The sequence below is a fragment of the Schistocerca nitens genome, chromosome 1 (assembly GCF_023898315.1).
Source record: "Schistocerca nitens isolate TAMUIC-IGC-003100 chromosome 1, iqSchNite1.1, whole genome shotgun sequence".
Lineage (NCBI taxonomy): Eukaryota > Metazoa > Arthropoda > Insecta > Orthoptera > Acrididae > Schistocerca > Schistocerca nitens.
In genome coordinates, this window is record NC_064614.1 from 568,713,554 (window position 1) to 568,738,905 (window position 25,352).

The window sequence follows — 25,352 nt, forward strand, 5'->3', positions numbered from 1 at the left end:
CTGTGTGTGTGAATGAAGACTGTTGGCTGTAAATCAGTATAAAAGTATATGTCTTCCCATCACATCGCAGACATGGTTTATGACTGAAATTTGGGGGAGCAAGGAGGCCAGTCAGTGATCCATACATTCCTTAAAGGGTTTGTGCTGCGACATGCAGTGTGCGCTCTTGCATTATCCTGCTGGAGTATGTCATTTGGTATCCCCATGATAAAGAGTATGGCAACAGAATTTACTATTCTTGCCACATACTGTCGAACATCCAGTCTGCATTCAAGAATTACCAAATCAGTGCTGTCGCTGTATCCAGTAGCTCCCCACACCGTGATTCATTAAGTTGGAGAGACATGGGTCTCAAGAATAGCTGTTTTCTGCGACCTTTCTCCAGGTCGTCTACAGACACGTTGCCATCTATATGACCTCATAAACGAAAGCAAGACTTATCTCTGAATACTAAGGAATTCCATTGAGTGCCGCAGTTCACTCTAGTTCTACACCATGTAAGTCTCTGTTGTATGTAATACTGTGTCAGTGGTAGCCGACACATGACATTTCAACCCAGCTCCCAGCACTCTGTTCCTGACGGTTGGTGGCGACACTGCCTGTAACCTGTGCCCGGATTTCAGATACTGTCGTCCATCTATTCGTCAGAGACAGTCGAACAGTCCTACGAACTTCTCCTGGTGCAGTCCTTATGAAAGTACCTGCGTCTGCTCTTCTTGACACAGTGTTGCCCTGAGCCAATTTCGTTATCACTCTTTCAGTGCTCATTCTATTACAGCCAATTGTCTGCACGGTCTCTAGTAAAGTCTCCTATATTTCTGACGATGAAGATTCAAACTTTCTCCACGAGCACGTCCTCTGGGCATGCTGTGTTGCAGCCTGCACCTGAAGAGTTCCACCAACGTTAGATACATCTAGCAGCACTAAGCCATTCTTCACCTATAGGAATGGTTTTCTGGGTACTCTTCGTCTATAGGAAGGGTTTTTGGGTTCTGAAATCATTGCAAATATGCTCGCTTGAGGATGAAATTTTGATCAACATACCCCAAAGGCCGGGGAGTACTTGAGTAACCAACTGGAAGCGTCCGGTCAAGATGTTTCTGGTGTAACACTTTAAATTTCCGTCGTTGTAATTTCTGAGCAATGAGACATGTTAATCAAGACTGCTTTCAGATTATGGGATTCAGTAACAATTATTCCGACAGCAGCAGTTGTCAGTGATCAGTCAGATCTAAAGAAAAAGGAACTGAATGTAGGGCTGGCATACACAGTTGCTCCGCACTAGCCTTCTTCGCCACCACCTGCGCACGCTCTGCAGCACTCTCCCGCATGATTGGTGCTAAGCTGGTTGTTTCTGTGTGCCCCCCGGTTCTGTTCCCAAACAAGGCGCTGGCGTTCAGCTGGGTGGTGCCTCTGTCCCACCAGGCGAGACGCCGCAGCCCGAGAACGACGCCGAGTACCTGTTCGTCGTGGCCGACTTCCTGGCCGGCGTCCTCATCTTCGCCACCATCGTCGGCAACATCGGCTCCATGATCAGCAACATGAACCTGGCGCGCGTCGACTTCCAGACGCGCATGGACGGCGTCAAGCAGTACATGGCGTTCCGGCGCGTGTCACGCGAGCTGGAGGCGCGCGTCATCCGCTGGTTCGCGTACACGTGGGCCAACAAGCAGGCGCTCGACGAGGAGCGCGTGCTCGCCGCGCTGCCCGACAAGCTCAAGGCCGAGATCGCCATCCACGTGCACCTGGACACGCTGCGCCAGGTGCGCATCTTCCGCGACTGCGAGCCGGGCCTGCTCGAGGAGCTGGTGCTCAAGCTTCGCCTCCAGGTACGTCGCGCTGCCCGCACCAGCGGTAGAGGTGTTCAAGTCTGGGAATTTTGTAGGTCACGAAACACTCCGCAGCTTGCAGAGGATTAACTTAGTGGATCAGTGATCGAGACAGTCCCATAGATGTTCAGTTGGGCTAAGATCTGGAAACTTGGGGGGCACAGAGACATTCTGAAACTGGTGCACCATACATAGTGGAGGGTTTCCGATGATGGATGGATGGGAGAGGGTTGTATGGGCGCACGACGGCAAGGTCTTCAGCGCCTGCTCAGTAACAGATGGAGACGGGTGTCAAGAAAAGACTCAGAATAGTAAGATGAAAGAGAACTTAAAACACAGGTAACAAGCTTATAAAAAATATGTGCCTACCCATACCGAAGCGTGGGACGAAGCATGTCGCCAGCAGTAAGACATGGACAACACAGGAAGAAAGTGGTAGAGGGAGCTAAAACAATATAGCAGATGGAAGTGGCTTGCTGACCGCAAGGAAAAAAGGGAGGAGCCAGCTACTTTGCAATACACTAAAACCTCCAGCCTAAAAGTTTAGGTCAGAGTCCAGACACATCACTAAAACCCTAGACACACACGTCTCGTCATTAGCTAAAACACAGGGCGGATCCCCATCAACTTGTGCTTCTGCCCTTGCATCACGGTATAAAATGCAGTCTGTTAAAATGTGGCGGACAGAGATGTACACGCCACAAGCATCACAAAACGGGGGATCCTCCCGCAGTAATAGAAAGCTATGTGTGAGAGGATAGTGCCCAATTCGAAGACGCGTGAGGGTCACTTCTTCCCGCCTGAGCAACCGGCAGGAGGAACGCCACGGCCGAGTTGTTGACTTCACCAACTGCAGTTTATTGGCCGTCACCGCCAGCCATTCTTCCTCCCACAACTCCATGCACTTCTTATCGAGTGCAGAGATGACGGGCAGTAAGGGAATAGGACACTGGACCACATCCTGCTCTCTGCAGGCCTCCTTGTCAGCCTGATCGGCCTGTTCATTGCCCCATATTCCTACATGACCAGGCACCCAGCAGAAGGACACCTTACCCCGCCGTTGGAGCAGGTAGAGTTGGTCATATATCAGCTGGACCAACGCCTCAGATGGGTACAGATTCTGCAATGATTGTAAGGCACTAAGAGAATCGGAGCAGAGGAGAAATCGATCGCCCCGAACACGATTCATCCGATCCAGTGCCTTCAAGATCGCGTGGAGCTCCGCTGCGTAAACGGTATATTCATCAGGGAGGCGAATCCGGGTAACATGATCAGGGAACACTACAAAACCGCCAAGGAAATTCTCCTGTTTGGAGCCATCAGTGTAAACGACGATAAAACAGTGATGCACATCTAAAATGTTAAAAAACAGAGATTGGAATGTAAAATCTGGTGTACTATCTTTCTTAAAATTAGTCAAATCTAAAGTAAGTCTGGATCTCCGGAGGAGCCAAGGTGAAAATCTGCTCCAACCGCGACGGAAAACATGAAGACCAGCCATATCCATCGCAGAGAGGAAATCCTGTGCGCAAATCCAATAGGGATGCGTCGCTCGTGCCGGTTATGAAATAGCCGTGCCAGAGGAGGCTGAGCAATGGTATGGTATGCAGGTGTGTATGGTGTGGACAAAGTTTTATACGCCTGGCGCACCGTAAGTAGCCGCCGCCGCATATGAAGTAGCGGTTCACCAGCCTCTGCACAGAGGCTTGGTACGGGGCTAGTTCTGAATGCCCCAGTGGCCAACTGAAGCCCTTTATGATGCACAACGTCCAACATCTTTAAGTAAGAAGGCCCCGTAGACTCATACACCGTGCACCCATAATCAAGCCGAGATCGCACAAACGCCCTGCAAAACTGGAGCAGACAAGTCCTGTCGGCTCCCCATGTACTGTGGCTAAGACATTTTAAAATACTTAAAGCCTTAATTGACCGTCGTTCCAGGTCTTTAAGATGAGGTGCGAAGTGTACCCAACGATAGAGACAGTTCCATAGATGTTCAGATGAGCTAAAGAAGAAAAAGTTGGTGGTCTTGAAACATTCCACAGCTAGTGAAACGTACATGATAGTACGTACAGAACCCAGCGATTGAGGGGTTCTTACAGCTGCCCTGTTGGGCAAAGATCTGGGCACTTTGAGATCCTTCAGACATTTGAATTTCCCTGTGCAAGAGAATTATGTACGGTGAATGTCACTTCCAACGATAGAGTTACAAACAAATCTTTCAAGGGTGCCTTCAGTACCGCTCAGTGAAACAACAAGAAACAGTTTCAAAATCATAACATTGCCCCCACCCCAACCTTATCTTCAAGCAGTGATTACAGCGCATTTGTTTCAACAAAATTCTTCTGGTGTTTGATCGAATCATGTTATAATAATCACCATGCCAAAAGCTGCCTGCATTAGAAGCCGAAATGTCGATATTATTATCCTAGTATGGTGCGCTCACACACCCAGAAGAAATTTATTGAACTGTATTCCAGCTGCCAGTCCTTCTTTGTTATTAAATATTTCTCTCTGGAGATGTGACGTCCATTCATTGTATGAAGCAGGAATGGCACTCATATAAGGAAGTTGCCCGTCAGCAACCAGCAGTAATTTAGTTTCGATATTGCTGAAATAATTAGTCGTTAACTTGGAGGCAACGAAAATGGTTTACATCAGACACCCATATGCAGCTACTACTGAGAGAGACGCGAACCTCGTTACTCGCCGATTTGTTTGGACACCGAGCTGATTGCCGAGGTTCACTTCTACATCTGCATCTATATTCTGTAAACCACCATGAAGTGCTTGGCAAAGAGTGCGTCCCATTGTGCCAGTTGTTAGTGTTTCTTCCCGTTCCATTCACGTACAGAGCGCGGGAAGAATGATGGTTTGAGTGTCTCTGTGCGTGCAGTAATAATTCTAAAAATGGTTGAAATTGCTCTGAGCACTATGCGACTTAACTTCTGAGGTCATCAGTCGCCTAGGTCTTAGAACTAATTAAACCAAACTAACCTAAGGACATCACACACATCCATGCCCGAGGCAGGATTCGAACCTGCGACCTTAACGGTCGCTCGGTTCCAGACTGTAGCGCCTAGAACCGCACGGCCACTCCGGCCGGCAGTAATAATTCTGATCTTACACTCGCGATCGCTGTGTGAGAGATAAGTAAGGGATTGTAGCATATCCCTAGAGTCATCATTCAAAGCCGGTTCTTGGAAGTTTATTAGCAGACTTTGTCGGGATGGTTTACGTCTACCTTCAAGAGTCTGCCAGTTCAGTCTCTTCATCTCTACTACAATCTCCCACGAATCACAGAAACCTGTTACTATTCGTGCTGCTCTTATCTGTATATATTCAATATCCCGTGTTGGTCCTATTTGGTATGGGTCCCACACACTTGGGCATACAGGTCCCACGCACTTGGGCAATATTGTAGATTCGGTCGCACGAGTGATTTTCAAGAAATCTCCTTTGTAGACTGACTGCATCTCCTCAGTATTCTACCAATGAACCTATTCTACTACCTGCTTTATCCACAACTGAGCCTATGTGATCATCCCATTTCATATCCCTACAAAGTGTTCCACCCAGGCAGTTGTATGAGTTGGCCGATTCCAACAGTGACTCATTGATATCATAGACATAGGATACTACGTTCTTCGTTTTGTGGAGCGCACTGTTGTACGTTTCTGAATATTTAAAGCAAGTTGCCAACCTTTACACCACTTTGAAATCTTATCAAGATCTGATGGATATATATGCCGCTTCTTTCAGATAGTTCTTCACTGTAGATAATTGCAGCATCTGCAAAAAATCTGTGGTTACTACACTACTGGCCATTACAATTGTTACACCAAGAAGAAATGCAGATGATAAACAGATATTCATTGAACAAATATATTATACTAGAACTGACATGTGATTACGTTTTCGCGCAATTTGGGTGCATAGATCCTGAGAAATCAGTACCCAGAACAACCACCTCTGGCCGTAATAACGGCCTTGATACGCCTGGGCATTGAGTCAAACAGAGCTTGGATGGCGTGTACACGTACAGCTGCCCATGCAGCTTCAACACGATACCACAGTTCATCAAGAGTAGTGACTGGCGTATTGTGACGAGCCAGTTGCTCGGCCACCATTGACCAGACGTTTTCAATTGGTGAGAGATCTGGAGAATGTGCTGGCCAGGGCAACAGTCGAACATTTTCTGTATCCAGAAATGCCCGTACAGGAACTGCAACACGCGGTCGTGCATTATCCTGCTGAAATTTAGGGTTTCGCAGGGATCGTAACACATCTGAAATGTAATATCCACTGTTAAAAGTGCCGTCAATGCGAACAAGAGGTGACCGAGACGTGTAACCAATGGCACCCCATACCATCACGCCGGGTGATACGCCAGTATGGCGATGACGAATATACGCTTCCAATGTGCGTTCACCGCGATGTCGCCAAACACGGATGCGACCATCATGATGCTGTAAACAGAACCTGGATTCATCCGAAAAAATTACGTTTTGCCATTCGTGCACCCATGTTCGTCGTTGAGTACACCATCGCAGGCGCTCCTGTCTGTGATGCAGCGTCAAGGGTAACCGCAGCCATGGTCTCCGAGCTGATAGTCCATGCTGCTGCAAACGTCGTCGAACTGTTCGTACAGATGGTTGTTGTCTTGCAAACGTCCCCATGTGTTGACCCAGGGATCGAGACGTGACTGCACGATCCGTTATAGCCATGCGGATAAGATGCCTGTCATCTCGACTTCTAGTGATATGAGGCCGTTGGGATCCAGCACGGCGTTCCGTATTACCCCCTGAACCCACCGATTCCATACTCTGCTAACAGTCATTGGATCTCGACCAACGCGAGCAGCAATGTCGCGATACGATAAACCGCAAGCGCGATAGGTTACAATCCGACCTTTATCAAAGTCGGAAACGTGATGGTACGCATTTCTCCTCCTTAAACGAGGCATCACAACAACGTTTCACCAGGTAACGCCGGTCAACTGCTTTTTGAGTATGTGAAATCGTTTGGAAACTTTCCTCATGTCAGCACGTTGTAGGTGTCGCCAGCGGCGCCAACCTTGTGTGAATGCTCTGAAAAGCTAATCATTTGCATATCACAGCATCTTCTTCCTGTCGGTTAAATTTCGCGTCTGTAGCACGTCATCTTCGTGGCGTAGCAGTTTTAATGGCCAGTAGTATATTAAATTTGCTGACAAGGTCATTAATATACAACATGAACAGCAAAGGTCCCAACACACTACCCTGGGACACACCAGAAGTTACTTCTACATCTGACGATGACTCTGAATCCAAGATAACATGGTGCGTCATATTTGGAATTCAGCTGCTAGGGACCATGCACAAATGGAAACGACTTACCATTACAGCCAGAATGACACAAATTGAAGGCAGCAGCTATGAAGCACCTACTACTAATGAAATTCTGAACAGAAAGGGGACTGACACTTACTACAGATAATATGGCACATTCACTATTTCACTATTACTTTTCCTTTTTTTTTCAAATTTTTAATTACTGGAGGACTTGAATGAAGCGTGGTAGAGACATGGTTAACTTCCGAGCCTGAAATCTAAATGAAGTTCTCCAAGTGTTTTCTATACCAGTGCAGATTAATGCTTCCCTAATTACATCGTCTTCGCATAGAAATACAACAGATGAAGCTATGATATTTTTCTACAATACCTCTATTTGAAATTCAGTGACCTTCTCTGAGTCAATCCACACTACTACAGTAGCTAGGGTAACTGGGGCACTGCCTCGTGGTTCCCTAGGATTGGAGGTTCCGGGCGCCCGAAAGAAAGAAACAAAAAAATTAAAATTGATAAACTAGTAAAATCGATCAACCACGAGAAGTCTTTCCTAACATTCGCATTATCAGAGTTGCTTGTAGAAATCATTCTGACCTAGGGATATGCAAATATATAGTCGACTTCAATTAGGAGACGGTGCTGTGTTCAGTGCATCGGTGTACTCGTAAACGAAAGCAGACGTAACGTGCGGAGTTAAAGATAACATATACGAGTATATTACATGGAATTCAGTTTGAAAATGTTTAAATTTCTTGATCAGTTCAATTAAAATACTCCTTGGGCACAATACTGAAAGCTAAGACTGACAGCCAGCGGAAAAAAGAGAATACCAGTAGCAAGTCACACACAATCTTTCGACTTCTATCGAAACAGCTGCTGCCGTCAACCACTGCTCCAACAGTCTACTCAGAGTGAAAGATTGATACTTGCCTCAGATCAGGGTGATAATGGCGTAAGAGGCCATGCACAAATGATAGTGCTGCAAATTACTTATAATCGGAATGAAACGTATCATTAAACAGTGACGACTATAGCGTCAAGTCTGTTGCGCCCAGTACCATTTGATCGCCAAAGTTGGCAACGAGAAAAATCAACATGTTACCAGCTCTAATTCCAGCGGCCTCTACCGATTCAGATCTTGGAAGACGAGAACCCAAGAAAATGTCGATGCGCTGTACTAGGACTAAGCGTACTGGCACAAAGTCGAAACCTGACACAACTATTTAATAATACGTCAGCAGATCACATTTCATTCCGTTTAGAAGACACCTATAATTTAAACAGCAAATTAATTTTCTGACAAAAATACTTCTTAATGTTAGAAATTCGTCTATAATCGTTAGAAATTCTTATAAAAGTGTATTTTTTCTTACGCTACGTGCATGGTAAAACATGTGTTTGAAGACACCATGATGATAGACTCGACTTGCGTAACAACGCATACAGGGTGAGTCACCTAAAATGTGCACACAAATATTGCTGAAATAGAAAGTGCTATTGATTGCAGTTTTTACAGAATGGATTGATAGTCAGGAGCTCGTATTGTCAGTCAATACGCAGATGATAATAATACTTATAAAGTGTATAGCTTGTGCAAACACACAGTTTTCAAATGGAACAATCTAAATTGACATTAACAAACTAAAAGCAGGCTAAATTAGAACGTCAGTGGTGTTTGTTAAGGAATCTAGTGTGAATCGTTTACGATATATCGTATTTTGAAATGTTCCCACTCCGACATCTGTACAATAAATGTGACAGCACACACTAAAGGACAGCAAAGTGCATACCCTAGTTAGGTGGATTCTGACCACTAAGGAGATGATTGACAATCACAGGTTGTGTTCAGAATGACAACCGACAGTGACAATACACGCTTCCAATATAGTATGGAACGACTGCTGCACACGTGCTAGCATGTCAGCGGAGACTTCTAAGACGGCTTCAGTAATCCGTGGAAGATGATCTGCTAGGGGACTGCGATACTTGTGCGGGTTCAGTGTTCCATCTATCAAAAACGGACCTATGAGCTGATGGTTCACTATCCCACACTAACTTTGCACCTGTCTAAACCAACGGCGATTGTCAACAGGCCAACAGTGCATGTTACGGCGGTTTACCTGACGATGGTATGTAAATGTAGCTTCATCACTAAACAAGATGTATGATACATCTGCAGTATCCTGTGGTAATGCCCACGTACAAAAGTTAACAAGATTCTCATAATGATGAGAGCTTCTGTAAAGTTTGGAAGGCAGGAGACGAGGTACTGGCAGAAGTAAAGCTGTGAGGACGGGGCGTGAGTCGTGCTTGGGTAGCTCAGATGGTAGAGCACTTGCCCGCGAAAGGCAAAACTCCCGAGTTCGAGTCTCGGTCCGGCACACAGTTTTAATCTGCCAGGAAGTTTCAAGATTCTCATAACCGTTTCCATGCAACTCTTAATGGAGAGAGATGTGACAGGGATTGCACCTACGTCGATGGAGAATGCGCAGGACATGTTCCTGACTCAGGCCACTTCCCCGTGCGATTGCGCGGGAGTTACTTGCGGATCAACTGTAACAGCAGCGAGAACATTAATTTTCTCCTCTTCTCTCGTCACTTGTTTCCGTCTGTTACGTTGTCTAGGTGTTACACTACCACTTTCACGTAACTGGTTGAAGGGGTTGATAAATAACTGCCGAGATTGTTGACGTTTATTGGGATTCCTGCCGCATACACCGAACAAGAACCAGCTGCATTCTTCCTATACTCTTCAGACATTGAACATGTCGGCTTTTTCTGCAATGGTAAATCGGATTATGCATTCACGACCTACTGCCTGGACTGTCAAACACTGACTAGCATGTCGTACTGGACTCAAGGAACACCAAGCACAGTTTAAGCAAACGTAACATCATCGTACCTAGCAACTCCATAAGTTGAGTGGCACAAAAAAGAATCGGTTTTGAAACTTTTCAAAATACATTATTTCTAAAACGGACTCGCCATAGAATTCTGCAACAAACGACACTGACATTCTAATCCATCCCACTTTTAGCCTGTTGATATCAACAGGCACTGTTCCATTAAAAAAGTATATGTTTGCACAAAAAAATGCACTTTCTAAATATGATTGCAATCTGTTGATTGACTAACAATACGAGCCCCTGACTACCAATCGATTCTATGAAAACCGCACAGCAGTAGCACTTTCCATTTCCGCTATATTTGCGTTGCAAGTTTTAGGTAATTCACCCTGTATACAAGCGAATACCACTACACCACCCATTTTCAACGTGGGATCTAAAACTCGTTTGATATCTCACCGTCAACGGCAGCTTTTTAAGTCTGTTGCTTTCGGCCGCTAGTAGCATTTATGCTCTCCACAGAGTGCAAAAGATGTCTTTAGATTGTGGTGTTTGGAAACAATGTATTTTGCTTTCGGGAAATGTCCTATAAATATACTGGGGTTAGAAAGTAACCACCATTTGCGCTATTAAAAGTTCGTTAATAGAAGAGTACTATAAACTGTCTTCTGTAATGTCGTACGTTTGCACCTTAAGAAACTAATTTGCAACAAGGCTGGTGAAGTAAATGATCGGCCCCTCCCGCCGAAGGTTCGAGTCCTCCCTCGGGCATGGACGTGTATGTTGTTCTAAGCATAAGTTACTTTAAGTTAATTTAAGTAGTGTGTAAGCCTAGGGACCGATGACCTAAACAGTTTGGTCTCTTAGGAATTCATACACAGCCGGCCTCTGTGGCCGAGCGGTTGTAGGCGCTTCAGTCTGGAACCGCGCGACCACTACGGTCGCAGGTTCGAATCTTCCCGCGGGTTTGGATGTGTGTGATGTCCTTAGGTTAGTTAGGTTTAAGTAGTTCTAAGTTATAGGGGACTGATGACCTTAGATGTTAAGTCCCATAGTGCTCAGAGCTATTTGAACCATTTGAACCAATTCATACACATTTGAACATTTGAAGTAAATGATAATGAACAACACTGAATTTTGGGATACGCACTGCACGACCAGGGAACTAAGACTCTTGAATCAAAAGACTGGCTGTGGTATTCATACTTGATACCCTCAGTGGCTGTATACGTGTGAATCGACTCGTTACTGGCCAGGAGCAATGCTGCATCGCCAAGTCTCTCCCCGTTTTTGGTCGAGCAGTTAAGTACAAACCTAGACAGCTTTATCACCTGCTTTGACGATGTAGAAAGACCCGGCAGTTTCCTGCCTGCACAAGACGGAGTATTGTCCTACTTCCTGACGACTACGCTACCTGTATCCTACAAACTGTACATCCATTCGGAAATTTCGGAAGAGAGAGAGAGAATGTACAGGCTTCTGAGTTCCAAGAACAATTACGAAAAGTTTGATATAACAGCACAACGGGGTACCTTCCGAGAAGTTCCCGTCTGGAAGAGGAACCGTAAACGTACCGTTAATTGACTTTCGCTCCGAAAAGCCGGGCCAACCCATTGTAATTGCCAGCCTTGTACGTGGTCTCCTGAAAGAGAGTCGTAAATTGTATAGATTTCTATCAAAAATTCGTCTGATTTGTTACTGTTTTATATTCAATTTAGTTCGAAGAAGAAACAGCCTAGCAGACAATTCTCACTAGTATATCATGAGACTAAAGAACGGAAATCAATATATGGTGTCTGACCGCCCCTTGTAGCCCTGAAAACTCGACTGTTGTACGGAATTTCCTAGTCCAGCATTCGCCATTTTATAGTGTGTTTTCGCTGTGTGCAGCCTTCCCGCAGATGTGAACCTGTCCATAGTATGGAAAAAGTACTAAAACTCACAGCGCACAATCACTGCACAGCTCATTGATCGCAGAGTTCTGTATCGCTACAACAATGCTACCAACTCACATAGAAACAAATTCGTTTTAGGCTACTTTTTGAAAGACCTTATACACGATGCACTTGGTGCAGGGAGTGGCAACTGACCCTTAACATAGACAAATGTAATGTATTGCGAATACATAGAAAGAAGGAACCTTTATTGTGTGATTATATGATAGCGGAACAAACACTGGTAGCTGTTACTTCTGTAAAATATCTGGAACGATTTGAAGTGGAATGATCATATAAAATTAATTGTTGGTTGAGATTCATTGGGAGAGTCCTTAGAAAATGTAGTCCATCAACAAAGGAGGTGGCTTACAAAACACTCGTTCGACCTATACTTGAATATTGCTCGTCAGTGTGAGATCCGTAGCAGGTCGGGTTGACAGAGGACATAGAGAAGATCCAAAGAAGAGCGGCGCGTTTCGTCACAGGGTTATTTGGTAAGCGTGATAGCGTTAGGGTGGCTTGCGGAGTATAAATGTAGATGTAAATATAGATCACAGCCTCGATTGCTCGTGGTGACTACACTTTGCCCACAAGCCATCAACCTTTGCTGCCTCCGTTTAGTGGCGTGAAACGCGGGAAAGGATTGTCTTAAGTCCACGTAAGTAACTTTAAAATTGTGCGGTGTTGATTATTTGTGTGGAAGATTTGCTATGTGTTTGTTAGTTTTCGAGGTTATGATCAAAGATTACGCTTATTGAACAGGGGAAAATGACATACAACTACATGGTTTTTGCACTGCTCCGTCACGTATCTTACAGCTGCTGAAATGAAATGCAGAATGTCTGTCCATAAAAAGCCTGTTAGAAATTGAAACAGTAACTAGCAACAACAAATACTTTTTTTTTTTTTTGTAACTGAGTTCTAGGACTCTAAGTTTCTGGAAATAATTCGTCATAAAGTTAGATATACTTTATTAACGGACATTGTTAATTTGTTAGGATTACAGCTATAAAACTTACTTAAGGTATAATATATGTGTAAGTTATAATTATGCTACCACAAAAAATTTATTAGTAAAAATAAGGAACAACGCTGCTAAGAGAAAAGATGTGTCATTTTGCCCCACGGGCAACCCAAAATGACATGTCAGCATTTTTGTCTAGAAACCTCAGTATAATACAGAATTGCATTTACATAATTTTAATTGGCGTATATGAGCTGTAGAAGACAATTAACTTCCTAGTACCGGTGTGTCATTTTGGGCCACTCTTTCCCCTACATTTGGTAAGTCACCAGTCAAAAATGGATTTTCATTTAAGTAACTGTATGAAGCCCACGTGAAACCTTCGGTGCACATAATCTGAAAGTTAAAGTCGCTTGCTTACAATGTAACGTTGTTTCGGGGCAGTTCAGTACCGACCTCTTCGGCATCACCACGTTGATGGTCGCAATTTCAGTGATTGATTTCAATGCGAAATGTTTATCAATACTAATTAAGAAAATTCTTGACCTGACAGTGAGCCTTATTTCCCAACGTAGTCCCTTTTACATCACCGCACCCTGTGAAACATTTCTCCAGTGAACGCTTCTATTTTTCAAGTGCGATTCTGGAGAGACTGCAAAATATCCATAACCTATATGGCAGCCATGACTTTATTGGACTCAAATTATATATTACAGCCAACACTTCCCTTACATCTGCAATATACAGAACTCAGAGAATACAGGGTGTGATGGATAGGTGTGATTCTAGCTTCAAACCCCTCAGATTTCAAGCTGTCAAACCACCTTTGTGATTGGTTGCATTTTCCAAGAAAAAAGGATGGATTATTTTCTCTTTCGCAACATCGACCTCATCTCGCGTAATTTTTCATCTATTTGACCTAGAAGACTTGTCTAATATTCGCAAGTTATTGGTTTACACTTTGCAAAGTAATCAATAACAACAGTAGCGTTTTCAATCTCGATCGAGCGAGCACACTGGCTTCCGCCCAAAGAACTGGTTCTCTGTATCGTTTCTGACGAGCCGTGGTGGCTCAGAGTTTAATGCACAGTGACAAATCGGCGCACAACATCAGCTGAATTGTTTTTAAAATAGTAAATTATTTTTCTCATTTGTTTCTGATCGGAATTCAACAAATGCAGCACACATATTGCACAGAACCTTCTCTCAGGTGATTCTTAATATCAGATGTACCACACTTCTTCAACTGATGCCTACGGCGTCAGCTGTTTGGTGCACCTTTTATCAGTACTCGTTCTATACCGTACTATGTACATCCTCGACTTTTTCATCTGTGATTGCAGTTTTCGGACTTCCTTCACTTGAATCATCATCAGAAGTCCTTCACTCGAATCGTATTCATGCAAACGGATGATGCGTTCGAAGTCAGTGACTGTTTCTTAATTTTTGAAATTACAAAAAGAGATTTGTCAACCTTCACAACTTTGGATAAATACTCGTTGAGAATAAATCGTAAAAAAAAGAAAGAAATTGACGGCAGGGCATTCCAATTTATCAATTTGAGCAGAACGCAAACACGATACTACCACTCAAAAGTTGCATAAATATAATTATTCTGCGTATTAAATTAATTAATCTATTGAAAATTACGTATTTTATATTTCGCAAAGCAAACATTGTTAACTCGTATTGGAAGAACTGGGCTCGGTGGCTGCCGGAGCGGTAGCTCACCGTGTTCGGTAAGAGAACTGGCAACCCTCTGTAATAATAATAATAATAATAATAACAATAATAAAACTGAGAGAAATTTTCACCGATGGAGTTTTAAACGTGTTATGCGACATCGGCAGGAAACTGATGACGACCAAAGACAAAGAAACGGATAGACAGGAGGACAGAATAAAGAAGGAAAAGGTAGTTCAGTGGAAAAGTGCCAGACTACAATTCCAAAGGCATCGGGTTCGATCCACAGGCGATTCTAGGGTTTTTATCAATCAACTTACGATTTCTTCCACCTCTGGCAGTGAAAAATGCCGTGGTTCGGAATCCAGCTTAAACTGTAGGGCGTCCTATAACCGACTGGGCAAGTCAGTTTAGAGGTCGGAGGAAAGCAACGGCGTACCATCTCCAACACGACTACGCCAAGTAAAGGTCTGTGGTGTTCAAAACAGTCTTGATGACTGCTTTACTTAACATAGAAAGAGACTATGCTGTGCTAACAGGTATAATTAGAGACAGCGTTGTTATCAGATTAGTTCAGTAATTAAAACTGAGTACTGCCAAGCAACAGATAGTTCCGTTGTAAAGTTGACAGCACGAATGGACTGAGATTTGTTTTGTCCGCAAGAGAGCGCCAGGGAGATGCTGAAAATCCTGAACAGGCATATGCTTGAAGACAGAGACCAATTACACCCGCAAAAGCCTGCTTACAAAGTTTCAAGAACCAGCGGTAGTGAGGAATTTAGGAACGGAGTACATCCCCCTACGTATCGCTCCCGTAGGGACCGCGACTCTGAATTTGCCTCATCACAGGGCGCGGAGAGGCGTTTAATCCTTCGACTACCATCGGCACGTATGTCCCCCACGACAGGTTGACAGAGAACCAATTGGAATTTGTTGCACGTTACTGCTACGTATGAATGTCCCACTGGTAAGAGGTAGCCTACTACTCGTTAGCACAATTCTTATAATTACAGACTGCAGCTGTGGTTGTGCTGTCCTCAAGTGTCATTGTTAACCGCCGCCACGGTAATGTCACATCGAAGTACCAAGTTTCTCAAAGCGGGCTGCCTTCGTACTTTCCCTGACTCATCGTGTCAATGACTTGCGCCCACGAATTCACACTTGCCACATCACAAAATAAGCAAATACTGAGCACACGTAGTTCATTACAAGCTTGGAGAGATGCTCTCTCTACTGGTGTGTGTCTGTTTTCGATATTTAGATTAGATTAGATTAGTACTTGTTCCATAGATCATGAATACGACACTTCGTAATGATATGGAACGTGTCAGGTTAATAAAATGTGTCTATACAAGATATTACATTACACAAAATATTACATGACACTATGACACTTAATATTTTTAATTTTTTTTGTGTCGTTGGGGAAATTACCCCACTTATTATATCAAAAAATTCATCTAATGAGTAGAAGCAGTTTCCATTAATAAATTCTTTTAATTTCCTTTTAAATGCTATATGGCTATCTGTCAGACTTTTGATGCTATTGGGTAAGTGACCAAAGACTTTTGTGGCAGCATAATTTACCCCCTTCTGAGCCAAAGTTAGATTTAACCTTGAGCACTGAAGATCAGCCTTTCTCCTAGTGTTGTAGCCACGTACACTGCTATTACTTTTGAATTTGTTCGGATTGTTAATAACAAATTTCATAAGTGAATATATATATTGTGAGGCTACAGTGAAGATCTCTAGCTCTTTAAATAAGTGTCTGCAGGATGATGTTGGATGAGCTCCAGCAATTATTCTGATTACATGCTTTTGTGCAATGAACACTCTTTTAGTCAATGATGAGTTACCCCAGAATATGATGCCATAGGAAAGCAGAGAATGAAAATAGGCATGGTAAGCTAATTTACTCAGATGTACATCGCCAAAATTTGCAATGACCCTAATAGCATAAGTAGCTGAACTCAATGTGTGTGTTTTTTTTTTTCAGTTCAACCGGTCATCAATGCATACACCTAGAAATTTTGAATATTCTACCTTAGCTACCGATTTATGGTCGAAGTCTATATTTATCAATGGTGTCATTCCATTTACTGTGTGGAACTGTATATATTGTGTTTTGTCAAAGTTTAATGAGAGCCCATTTGCCGAGAACCACTTAATGATTTTCTGAAAAACATCATTTACAATTCACCAGTTAATTCTTGTCTGTTGGGTGTGATAGCTATACTTGTATCATCGGCATAAAGTACCAGCTTTGCATCTTCGTGAATATAGAATGGCAAGCCATTAATATATACGTATTAAGAACAGCAGAGGACCCAAGACCGAACCTTGTGGCACCCCATTCTTGATTGTTCACCAGTTTCAGAAATCACCAGTTTTTTGCATATTACGTGAACTGCTTATTTCAACTTTCTGCACTCTTCCAGATAGGTATGATTTAAACCATTGGAGCACTGTCCCACTCATACCACAGTACTTGAGCTTATCTAGAAGTATTCCATGATTTACACAATCAAAAGCCTTTGATAGATCACAAAAAATCCCAACAGGTGGCTTCCGTTACTCAGAGTATTTAATATTTCATTAGTGAAAGTATATATAGCATTTTCCGTTGAAAAACCCTTTTGGAAACCAAACTGACATTTTGTTAAAACTTTATTTTTACAAAGGTGTGAAGCTACTCTACAATACATTACTTTTTCAAAAATTTTGGATAAGGCAGTCAGAAGAGAGATTGGGCGGTAGTTGTTGACATCAGACGTATCACCTTTTTTATGCAGTGGTTTAACAATGGCATACTTCAGTCTATCTGGGAAGATACCCTGCTACAGAGAGCTATTACATATGTGGCTAAGAATCCCACTATTTCTTGGGAACAAGCTTTTATTATCCTGCTGGAAATGCCATCAATTCCATGTGAGCTTTTATTCTTGAGAGAGTTTATTATCTTCCTAATTTCAGCAGGAGATGTGGGTGGAATTTCAGTTGTATCAAATGGTGTGGGTAAGACCTCTTCCATTAACTGCCTTGCTTCTTCTAATGAACATTTAGATCCTATTTTCTCTACAACATTTAAAAAATGATTATTCAAAGTGTTTGCGACTTCCGGCTTGTTGTTTATCAAGTTTCCATTCACTTTGATATGTCTTGTAGTTTTTGCACACTCGTCTTCTGAACCCTCTGCAGGTACTTAGGAATAACCCCGTATGTCCTAACCTCCACCCCAGCCGCCTTAGAAAACGAAACGGCGGGAAATATTCGTTTCATTTTGTTTCTTCCGACTAAGACATTAATTAAAATAACCATACATCAATGTTTTTGAAATAAAACTGGTAGTGAAAGGATTAAGCTCTCATTCTTCCCACACTCGATATGCCGTTGGAGCGGGAGAAAATCCTAGTACGTGGCACAGTGGGAAGTAGCCTCTGCCACCCACTTCACGATGCTTTGAACAGCAGAGATGAAAATGCAGTCGACTTACGTTACTACGCAACAGCAGACACCAAAGTAACGAAATTCATTGACGTCAACGTCACCACCGCGTTAATCCATGGACATTTCACCTTGCCCTCTTGACATTGTAATAAAAAGGGATCTGAGAGACGCTGCCCGCTAGCTGTTTATTATCAGCATTTCCTGCTGGTGGCGGTCGTAGGATCGTCAGCTTATTACACTTACCGATGGTAGGCCGTGGTAGTAAAGGCCGTATAGAGCGCGGCTTCTTCGCGTGATACCGGACTTCATCCGTTCGGCGATTGATTCTTGCGAATGGTTATGCTTGAATTCCTTGCCTGACTGGTTTTCGTCTCCACAGCTGACTAGGCTTTGCTCATAACATCAATAAAACTAGTTCAACACAATCTGACAAATGCATTTCTTGGGTCGCAGTGCTAGTGTGTGGAGACTGCCAATAGTTCAAGACAGTGTAAGTCAAAAAATAAAATAATATGAACTCTAAGAATGTTTATCTACAATTTTTTGTTTATAAATGAAGCTGTCGTCCTTGAATCTTATTACATGTTTAGCTCCTTAGAGCGGGTGTTCGATTCTTTCAAATAATAATTTTAGGACAAGGTTTTGCTTTCCAAATGGAGCTGTAGGTTCCACCGTGACTTTTTTCCTCCTTCGCCTCCCCCCCCCCCCTCCTACTCCCACTCCACTCCCCTGGGACGGGGACAGAATCTGAGTATCCCACCCATCTGCACCGAGGGCAAATATTCGTTGAAGTGTGACAAAGTTTTCTAAAAGTTTGTATAGCGTTTATCTGAGGCAGAACGTGGGTTCCAGTGCGGTATTTATCTAGATGAATATGGGAAACCGCAGGCTGGCCGGCTCTCCAGTCCTCGTCGTTAATCCACGAGGCGGATTCGATGTGGGTAAGGCTCGCCTCCCCCTATCGCGGAAGGATGTCGATTCCACTTAGTAGTGCACTGTATTTTATTCATTATTAGTACGTACAGTTCCCCGTACTCAATTTTTACTGTACTCATTTCCTCAAGTTCGAGTGACTACTAGTCACATTACACGACACTGAAAGTAAAAAATATTAGTAATAGGAATGAATACATAAAAATATTTTACAACTTCTTTATCATTTGTAGGCATTTTACATAATACTACTTTTACGAACTTCCATTTTTACTAGCCATATTTTGATTAATGTTGTAACCTTAATAGATCCTTACATTTACAAATTCCTAACGACTCAGAATATGAGAAAAAGTACAATTTTGTAATACAAAACATGGCAAAGTATTACAATTACTGAAAAATGTCAAGACAATCTGATTTTCTCTAAAAATCGTCTTTTGCATAGTTCAGTGAGAATCAGTTTGATAACGACAATGTCTGTTCCTTGACAGTACAGTTTTACTATTCAAATAATTTGTGAACTTTGTTGTCCTTAATAAAACATGTCAACATACCAAACAACCCGTTACATTTACGTCTCCAATACATGTCAGTAAACGTGTCCAGAATTTGCTTTATGGAATATAATATACATAGTTCACTATAATTTACGCGTTTTCCTTAACGATTTGTAATAAATGATTTTATAGCTACTTTTATCGTTTGTTTTAAGGAATATGTCATATAAGCATTGTTACATACATTCCCTTTTAATCAACGTTGGGTTCGAGAACACGTACTGCCAATAGATCAATAACATTGTACTGGGTGATTATAATTAAAGCACAGCTGCTCACAGAGATCCATTGTGGGCTGCTATTATCATATGGCAGCGAAAATTGGTAGATATGGCACTACATTAATGCGAAATCGATTGTCGTTGGAATAAAATAGTTCCAATTATGTCCACCAGGTGCAAATCTGGAGCTATGAATGAAAGACAGACGTAAATGAATATTTCCATATGTAATGGATTAGGAACAGGATGTGGGCAGGAAATGTCAAGCAAGTGAGAAAGATATAATGCTTGTTTTATTATTAACTGCCACTTACGCAGTTCGTCCAATACAGGTACCAGAGATGTCAATAAGGTGCTGTAGAGCACCACATTTGCACCTGGTGGCCAAAATTGGAACTAATTTTTTTCCAGCGTCAATTAGATTAGATTAGATTTACTTTCATTCCAATTGATCCGTAGTGAGGAGGTCCTCCAGGATGTAGAACATGTCAGAAAAAACAACAATACATGACAAATATTTGCAACTAAAACAATTAAGCTAATGTACCAATCGGTTCCGCATTAGTGCACTGGAATATCTACCAAGTTTCGCTGGCATACGACAATTGTAACCCACACTGGATCTCTGAAAGTAGCTGCACGTTACAATTAACGACTCTGTATCACATGCTAGCGGTGTTACCGGAATTCATCACCATTCTGGGGAGTTCCTCAACACTTTTGGCTTTGACGACACACACACACACACACACACACACACACACACACACACACACACACTGGTTTCGTTCTCCATCTAAGTCTGCAACACTGGGGACAATGAACAGACGCACTTCGCCCTAAGTGCCTTGCTCGCACTCTTTTTTTTTTTTTTGCTCGCTCAGTAAAGGTGAGTGTATACTTGCTAGCAACCAGCTCGCGAACCCTTTGCAAGCCTATCGGTGAAGAAGTGACACGGAGAGTATATCCCTAGCATTATGTCGGCCACATTCCTCGCGATCACACGAATGGTCCATCGAGCTCGCCAGAAAAACCAACAGCAGATGGCTGCCAAGTGTAGGGACACCGCGAGATGTTGACAGGGCAGCGGGTTGAGCGGCCGATCGCTTTCGCTTGCGCAGGTGTTCAGCCCTGGCGACTACATCTGCCGCGTGGGCGACGTGGGCCGCGAGATGTACATCGTGAAGCGCGGCCGGCTGAGCGTGGTGGCGGACGACGGGCACACCGTGCTGGCCACGCTCAGCGCCGGCTCCGTCTTCGGCGAGGTGAGCGTGCTCGACATCGCGGGCAACCGCACCGGCAACCGGCGCACGGCCAACGTGCGCTCGCTCGGCTACTCGGACCTCTTCTGCCTGGCCAAGCGCGACCTCTGGGAGGCGCTCGCCGACTACCCGGACGCGCGCCGCTCCCTCACCGAGCGCGGCTGCCAGCTTCTGCGCAAGGACGGCCTGCTCGACGAGGAGGCCTTCCACCGCGCCCAGGCCGAGCGCGAGTCGCTCGCCGACAAGGTCGACCGTCTCGGTACGTCCGCTACTCATTCTTCTCTACTATAGTAAACTCTAGTCTAAGTCATTAAAAGCTAGGTCTCCCCACACCAGACTCGACGAGTATCCAGAATGACTTGTTTTACTCAGCAGCACAGTGTACGCTGCAGAGCTGTAAAACTATCGTAGAATACCGTAAGTAAGCGTAGACTACAGTAGCCTAGTAGCTTTGGTCATTTAAGGTTGTACCCGCGTTACCTGTACGTTGGGTGTGTTGCATACCGATTGGGCGTTACCTCATAGCCATCCTATTAACATTAACAAACTAAAAGTAGGTTAAATTAGAATGTCAGTGGTGTTTGTTACAGGATTCTAGTGCGAATTGTTTATGAGATATTGCATTTTGAAATTATCGCACACCGACAGTCGTACAATACCTGTGGTAGTGCACACTAAACAACAGCACAAGTGCATACACTAGTTATGTGGCTTCTAACCAGCAACAAGACAGCTGATCATCACAGGATGTGTTCAAAATGACCACTGGCAGTGGCAATACACACTTCCTGGCTGGTATGGAACGACTGTTGCACATGCGCTAGCATTTCAGCGGAGATTTCCTAGTGGGCTGCAGTAATACGTCGCTCCATATCATCAGGTGTAGTTGGTTTGTCCCTGTGGATAGCATTTTCAGCTTTCCCCACTGAGAAAAATTTGCAGGCATCAAATATGGGGAGTGAGCTGATCAAGGTACAGGTCCTCTGTGTCCAATCCAATGATTTCGAAATAATGTGCAAAGACATGCTGTAGTACTTCGTGTACAATGGGCTTGACAACCATAATGTTGGTGCCACAGGTTCTTCCTAATCTGCAGAGGAACATGTAGCATCCTTGGAAGAGGGTCTTTCAGGAGGCTGCGATACTTGTGCATGTTCAGTGTTCCGTGTTTGAAACACTGGCCTATGACCTGTTGGCTAACTATCCACATCACACATTTACACTCCATGGACACCAACGTTCCACATGATGAAGTCAATGGGGATTGTCAACAGACCAATAGTGCATATTTCGGCAGTATACCTGGCAATAATTGATAAATGTAGTTCCATCACTAAACAAGATACAGGTCTGGAGTATCCTGGCTCAATGCCCACGTACAGAAGTTATCACGATTCTCATAATCGTTTCCATGCAGCTCTTGACGGAAAGAGATGTGATAGGGATCGAACCTATGTCAATGGAGAATGTGTAGGACACTTGCCTGACTAAAGCCACTTCCTTGTGTGATTGCTTGAGAGCTAAAGTGGGGATCAACTGCAACAGCAGCAAGAACATTAACTTCCCTCCCTCTTCCATAGTCACTTGTTTCCATCTGTTATGTTGTCTAGGTTTTGTACAACCACTTTCACATAATTAATTGAAGAACTCAATAAATAGCTGCTGGGATGGTTGATGGCTATTGAGATATCTTGCCACATACACCGTACAAAAATGAACATCGTCCACTCATGATCTACTGCTTGGACTGTCACACACTAATTGACTAGCAAGTTGCAGTGTGCTCAAGGAACACACAAGCACACTGTAAGCAAACAATGGTGTGTAAACTTTTCAGAATACCGTATCTCGTAATTGACTCACACTAGAGTTCTGCAACAAACACCACTGACATTCTAGTTTACTCTATTTTTAGTTAGTTAATGTCGATACACATTGTTCCATTTTAAAAAGTGTTTGTTTGCACAAAAATATACTTTCTCAGTATTATTATAATCTGTTTATTGGCTAACAATGCAAGCCTCTAACTACCAGTGCATTTCGTGAAAATCGCACATCAATAGCACTTTCCATTTCTGCAATATTTCTGGTGCAAGTTTTTAGGTGATTCGCCCTTTATAAACAGGTTGTTAGAAGTATAAGTATAGATATTTATACTGATGTGCAAAGATAGTGTATCGAATAACATTACATCAATATTTACTTCATTTGCATATTAATAATTATAGTTGTTATGATTAGTTTTTTCAGGTTGGTTAGTACCTCCAAGTTAGTATCTCCCCTGGGCAGCAGGTCAGGTATTGAAGTTTGGACACAAAACAGGAAGTCTATACTGACAGGTATAGTTCACTTCTCAGTGCAGTTAAAACAATTCAGAAATGAACACATACAAATTATTTGATGTGTTTGCAGGAAGACTGTTGGACTCAGAGAAAAAGCAGCTAACACATTGAAGTGAACAGATATTAAGGTACCAATTACTAAAACATTTGTATGTATACCCTCAACACCCTCTACATATATGAGCAACAAAATAACTGACACTGACAGAACTAAAGAAGATATGAAACCTAGATGGCAACAGAAAGAAAAGCTCCCCTAAAAAAGTGAAATACATCAACACAAAATATAAATTGAAGTCTTAGGAGTCTCTTCTAAAAATGCTGGTCTGGAGTGTTTCCTTATGTTGAAATGAAACTTGAATAATATGCAGTACAGTCAAATAAAGAATACATGTTTCTGAAATGTGATGCTACAGAAGAATTCTGGAGATTAAGTGGGTAGACTGGATAACCAATGAAGAGGTGCTGAATCAAGTCACTGAGAAATGATTTTTATTGCACAGCTTGATGAAAAGGAGGAATTGGTTGATAGGACACACACTACAGCACAGGGAATAGTTAATTTGATAATGGAAGAAAGTGTGCTTAGGTGTGGAGATGGGAGGAGGTGGGTGGGTGAGGAGTTGGGGGGGGGGGGGGGGGGGCAAAGCTTGAAAGCAATAAGCAGATTCCAATGCATCTAGGTTGCAAAAGTTATGCAGAGATGATGAGACTGGTACAGGATGGACTCATGTGAAAAGCTGCACCAAACCAATTTTCAGACTGAAGACCACAACAACAATCCATTTGCGCCCCAATTCTAAAGCTGTTCTATGAGTAGTCAGCATGTCATACTGTAACGCAGACATCATGGGTTAAATTCCAATTACACCCTAGTTTTCATATCTCTGAACCACTAAAGAAGTTTTCGACTAGTGTATGATTCAGAGAAGACACAGCCACTCCATACACTACACAGACTTCTTCTACCTGATATCTATCTCTCAGTGTATCACTTTAATAAGTGTTCAGGCAAGCATGCTGCCTATGTTGTAAAGTGTCCAGAACCAGTGCTACTACATGGTGTATCAGTGTATCTGCATCTATGTGAGCTTTTCCACTTTTTCAAATCATTTCATCCATTAATGGACAGCAATTACTGGTATGGTATCATATGAGATCCAATATCGAGCTTTATTTTCCTCTTAGCAGAGACCAATGCAAATTCTGGTCAACTGTTTCTGCAGCCTACATTCAGAGAATAAGCCATATGACCGTATCAGTATTACAGTCCAGTTGTCTCTGAACTCACTTGTCACACATACATAGTTATTTCTTGTTATGTGGTTACTTTCTTATTTGCACTTTATATTGCACACATAATTCACACAGCAATGGCATATTTAGAAATCCTCACCTATGTATGAGATTGTCCTTGAACACACAACTTTATCCAGCCTGCACTTTCTGTTCTCATTGTATCCATGTCAGGTCCAGCAGACCTCATACAACAATGTTTGTGTGCTGCTGCTCCATGAAGCTGAAGTGGGAACATCATACATAATTCATTATTTTTTAAGTCTTATGAGACCACTGGTCAGGTTTCTAACAAATGTGTGTCTGGCATCTTTGCAGAGAACACTCTAGAGATACTGCAGACGCGGTTTGCACGCCTGATGGCAGAGTATAAGAGCCACCAGAGCAAAGTGAAACAGCGCCTCTCACGCGTCGAGCGACGAGAAGACGATGACCGCAGCCGAAGGAGGTCGGTGACTGTGTGGCACTCATCCTTTTCAGTTCTAGGTTTACATTTTGATCTGCACATTCTCCCAGAATTGTTCCCTTTCCAGACACATTAAGAGGGAGTAGCAAGTTTCATGTAAGCTGACACTACAATCTGCTGTACAGCTACAGTGTTTTTCACAAATCAAGGAAAAGTCGGAAACATAAGGGGAAACTAAAATACTGTGTGTCAAATTTTGTCAAAGTCTAGAATGTAAGACTCATAATGAATAAAAC

General features: G+C 43.0%; 1 protein-coding gene across 1 annotated transcript in view; it reads left to right on the plus strand.

Annotated features, from left to right (window-relative positions):
- Positions 1-25,352, plus strand: part of LOC126236399 (cyclic nucleotide-gated cation channel subunit A) — a 587,655-nt gene that overhangs the window by 541,457 nt on the left and 20,846 nt on the right. Inside the window, exons 9-11 of the mRNA XM_049945692.1 lie at positions 1,426-1,829; positions 20,872-21,271; positions 24,969-25,098. Of these exons, the coding sequence (XP_049801649.1) occupies positions 1,426-1,829; positions 20,872-21,271; positions 24,969-25,098 (934 nt within the window). The remainder of the gene's footprint in view (positions 1-1,425; positions 1,830-20,871; positions 21,272-24,968; positions 25,099-25,352) is intronic.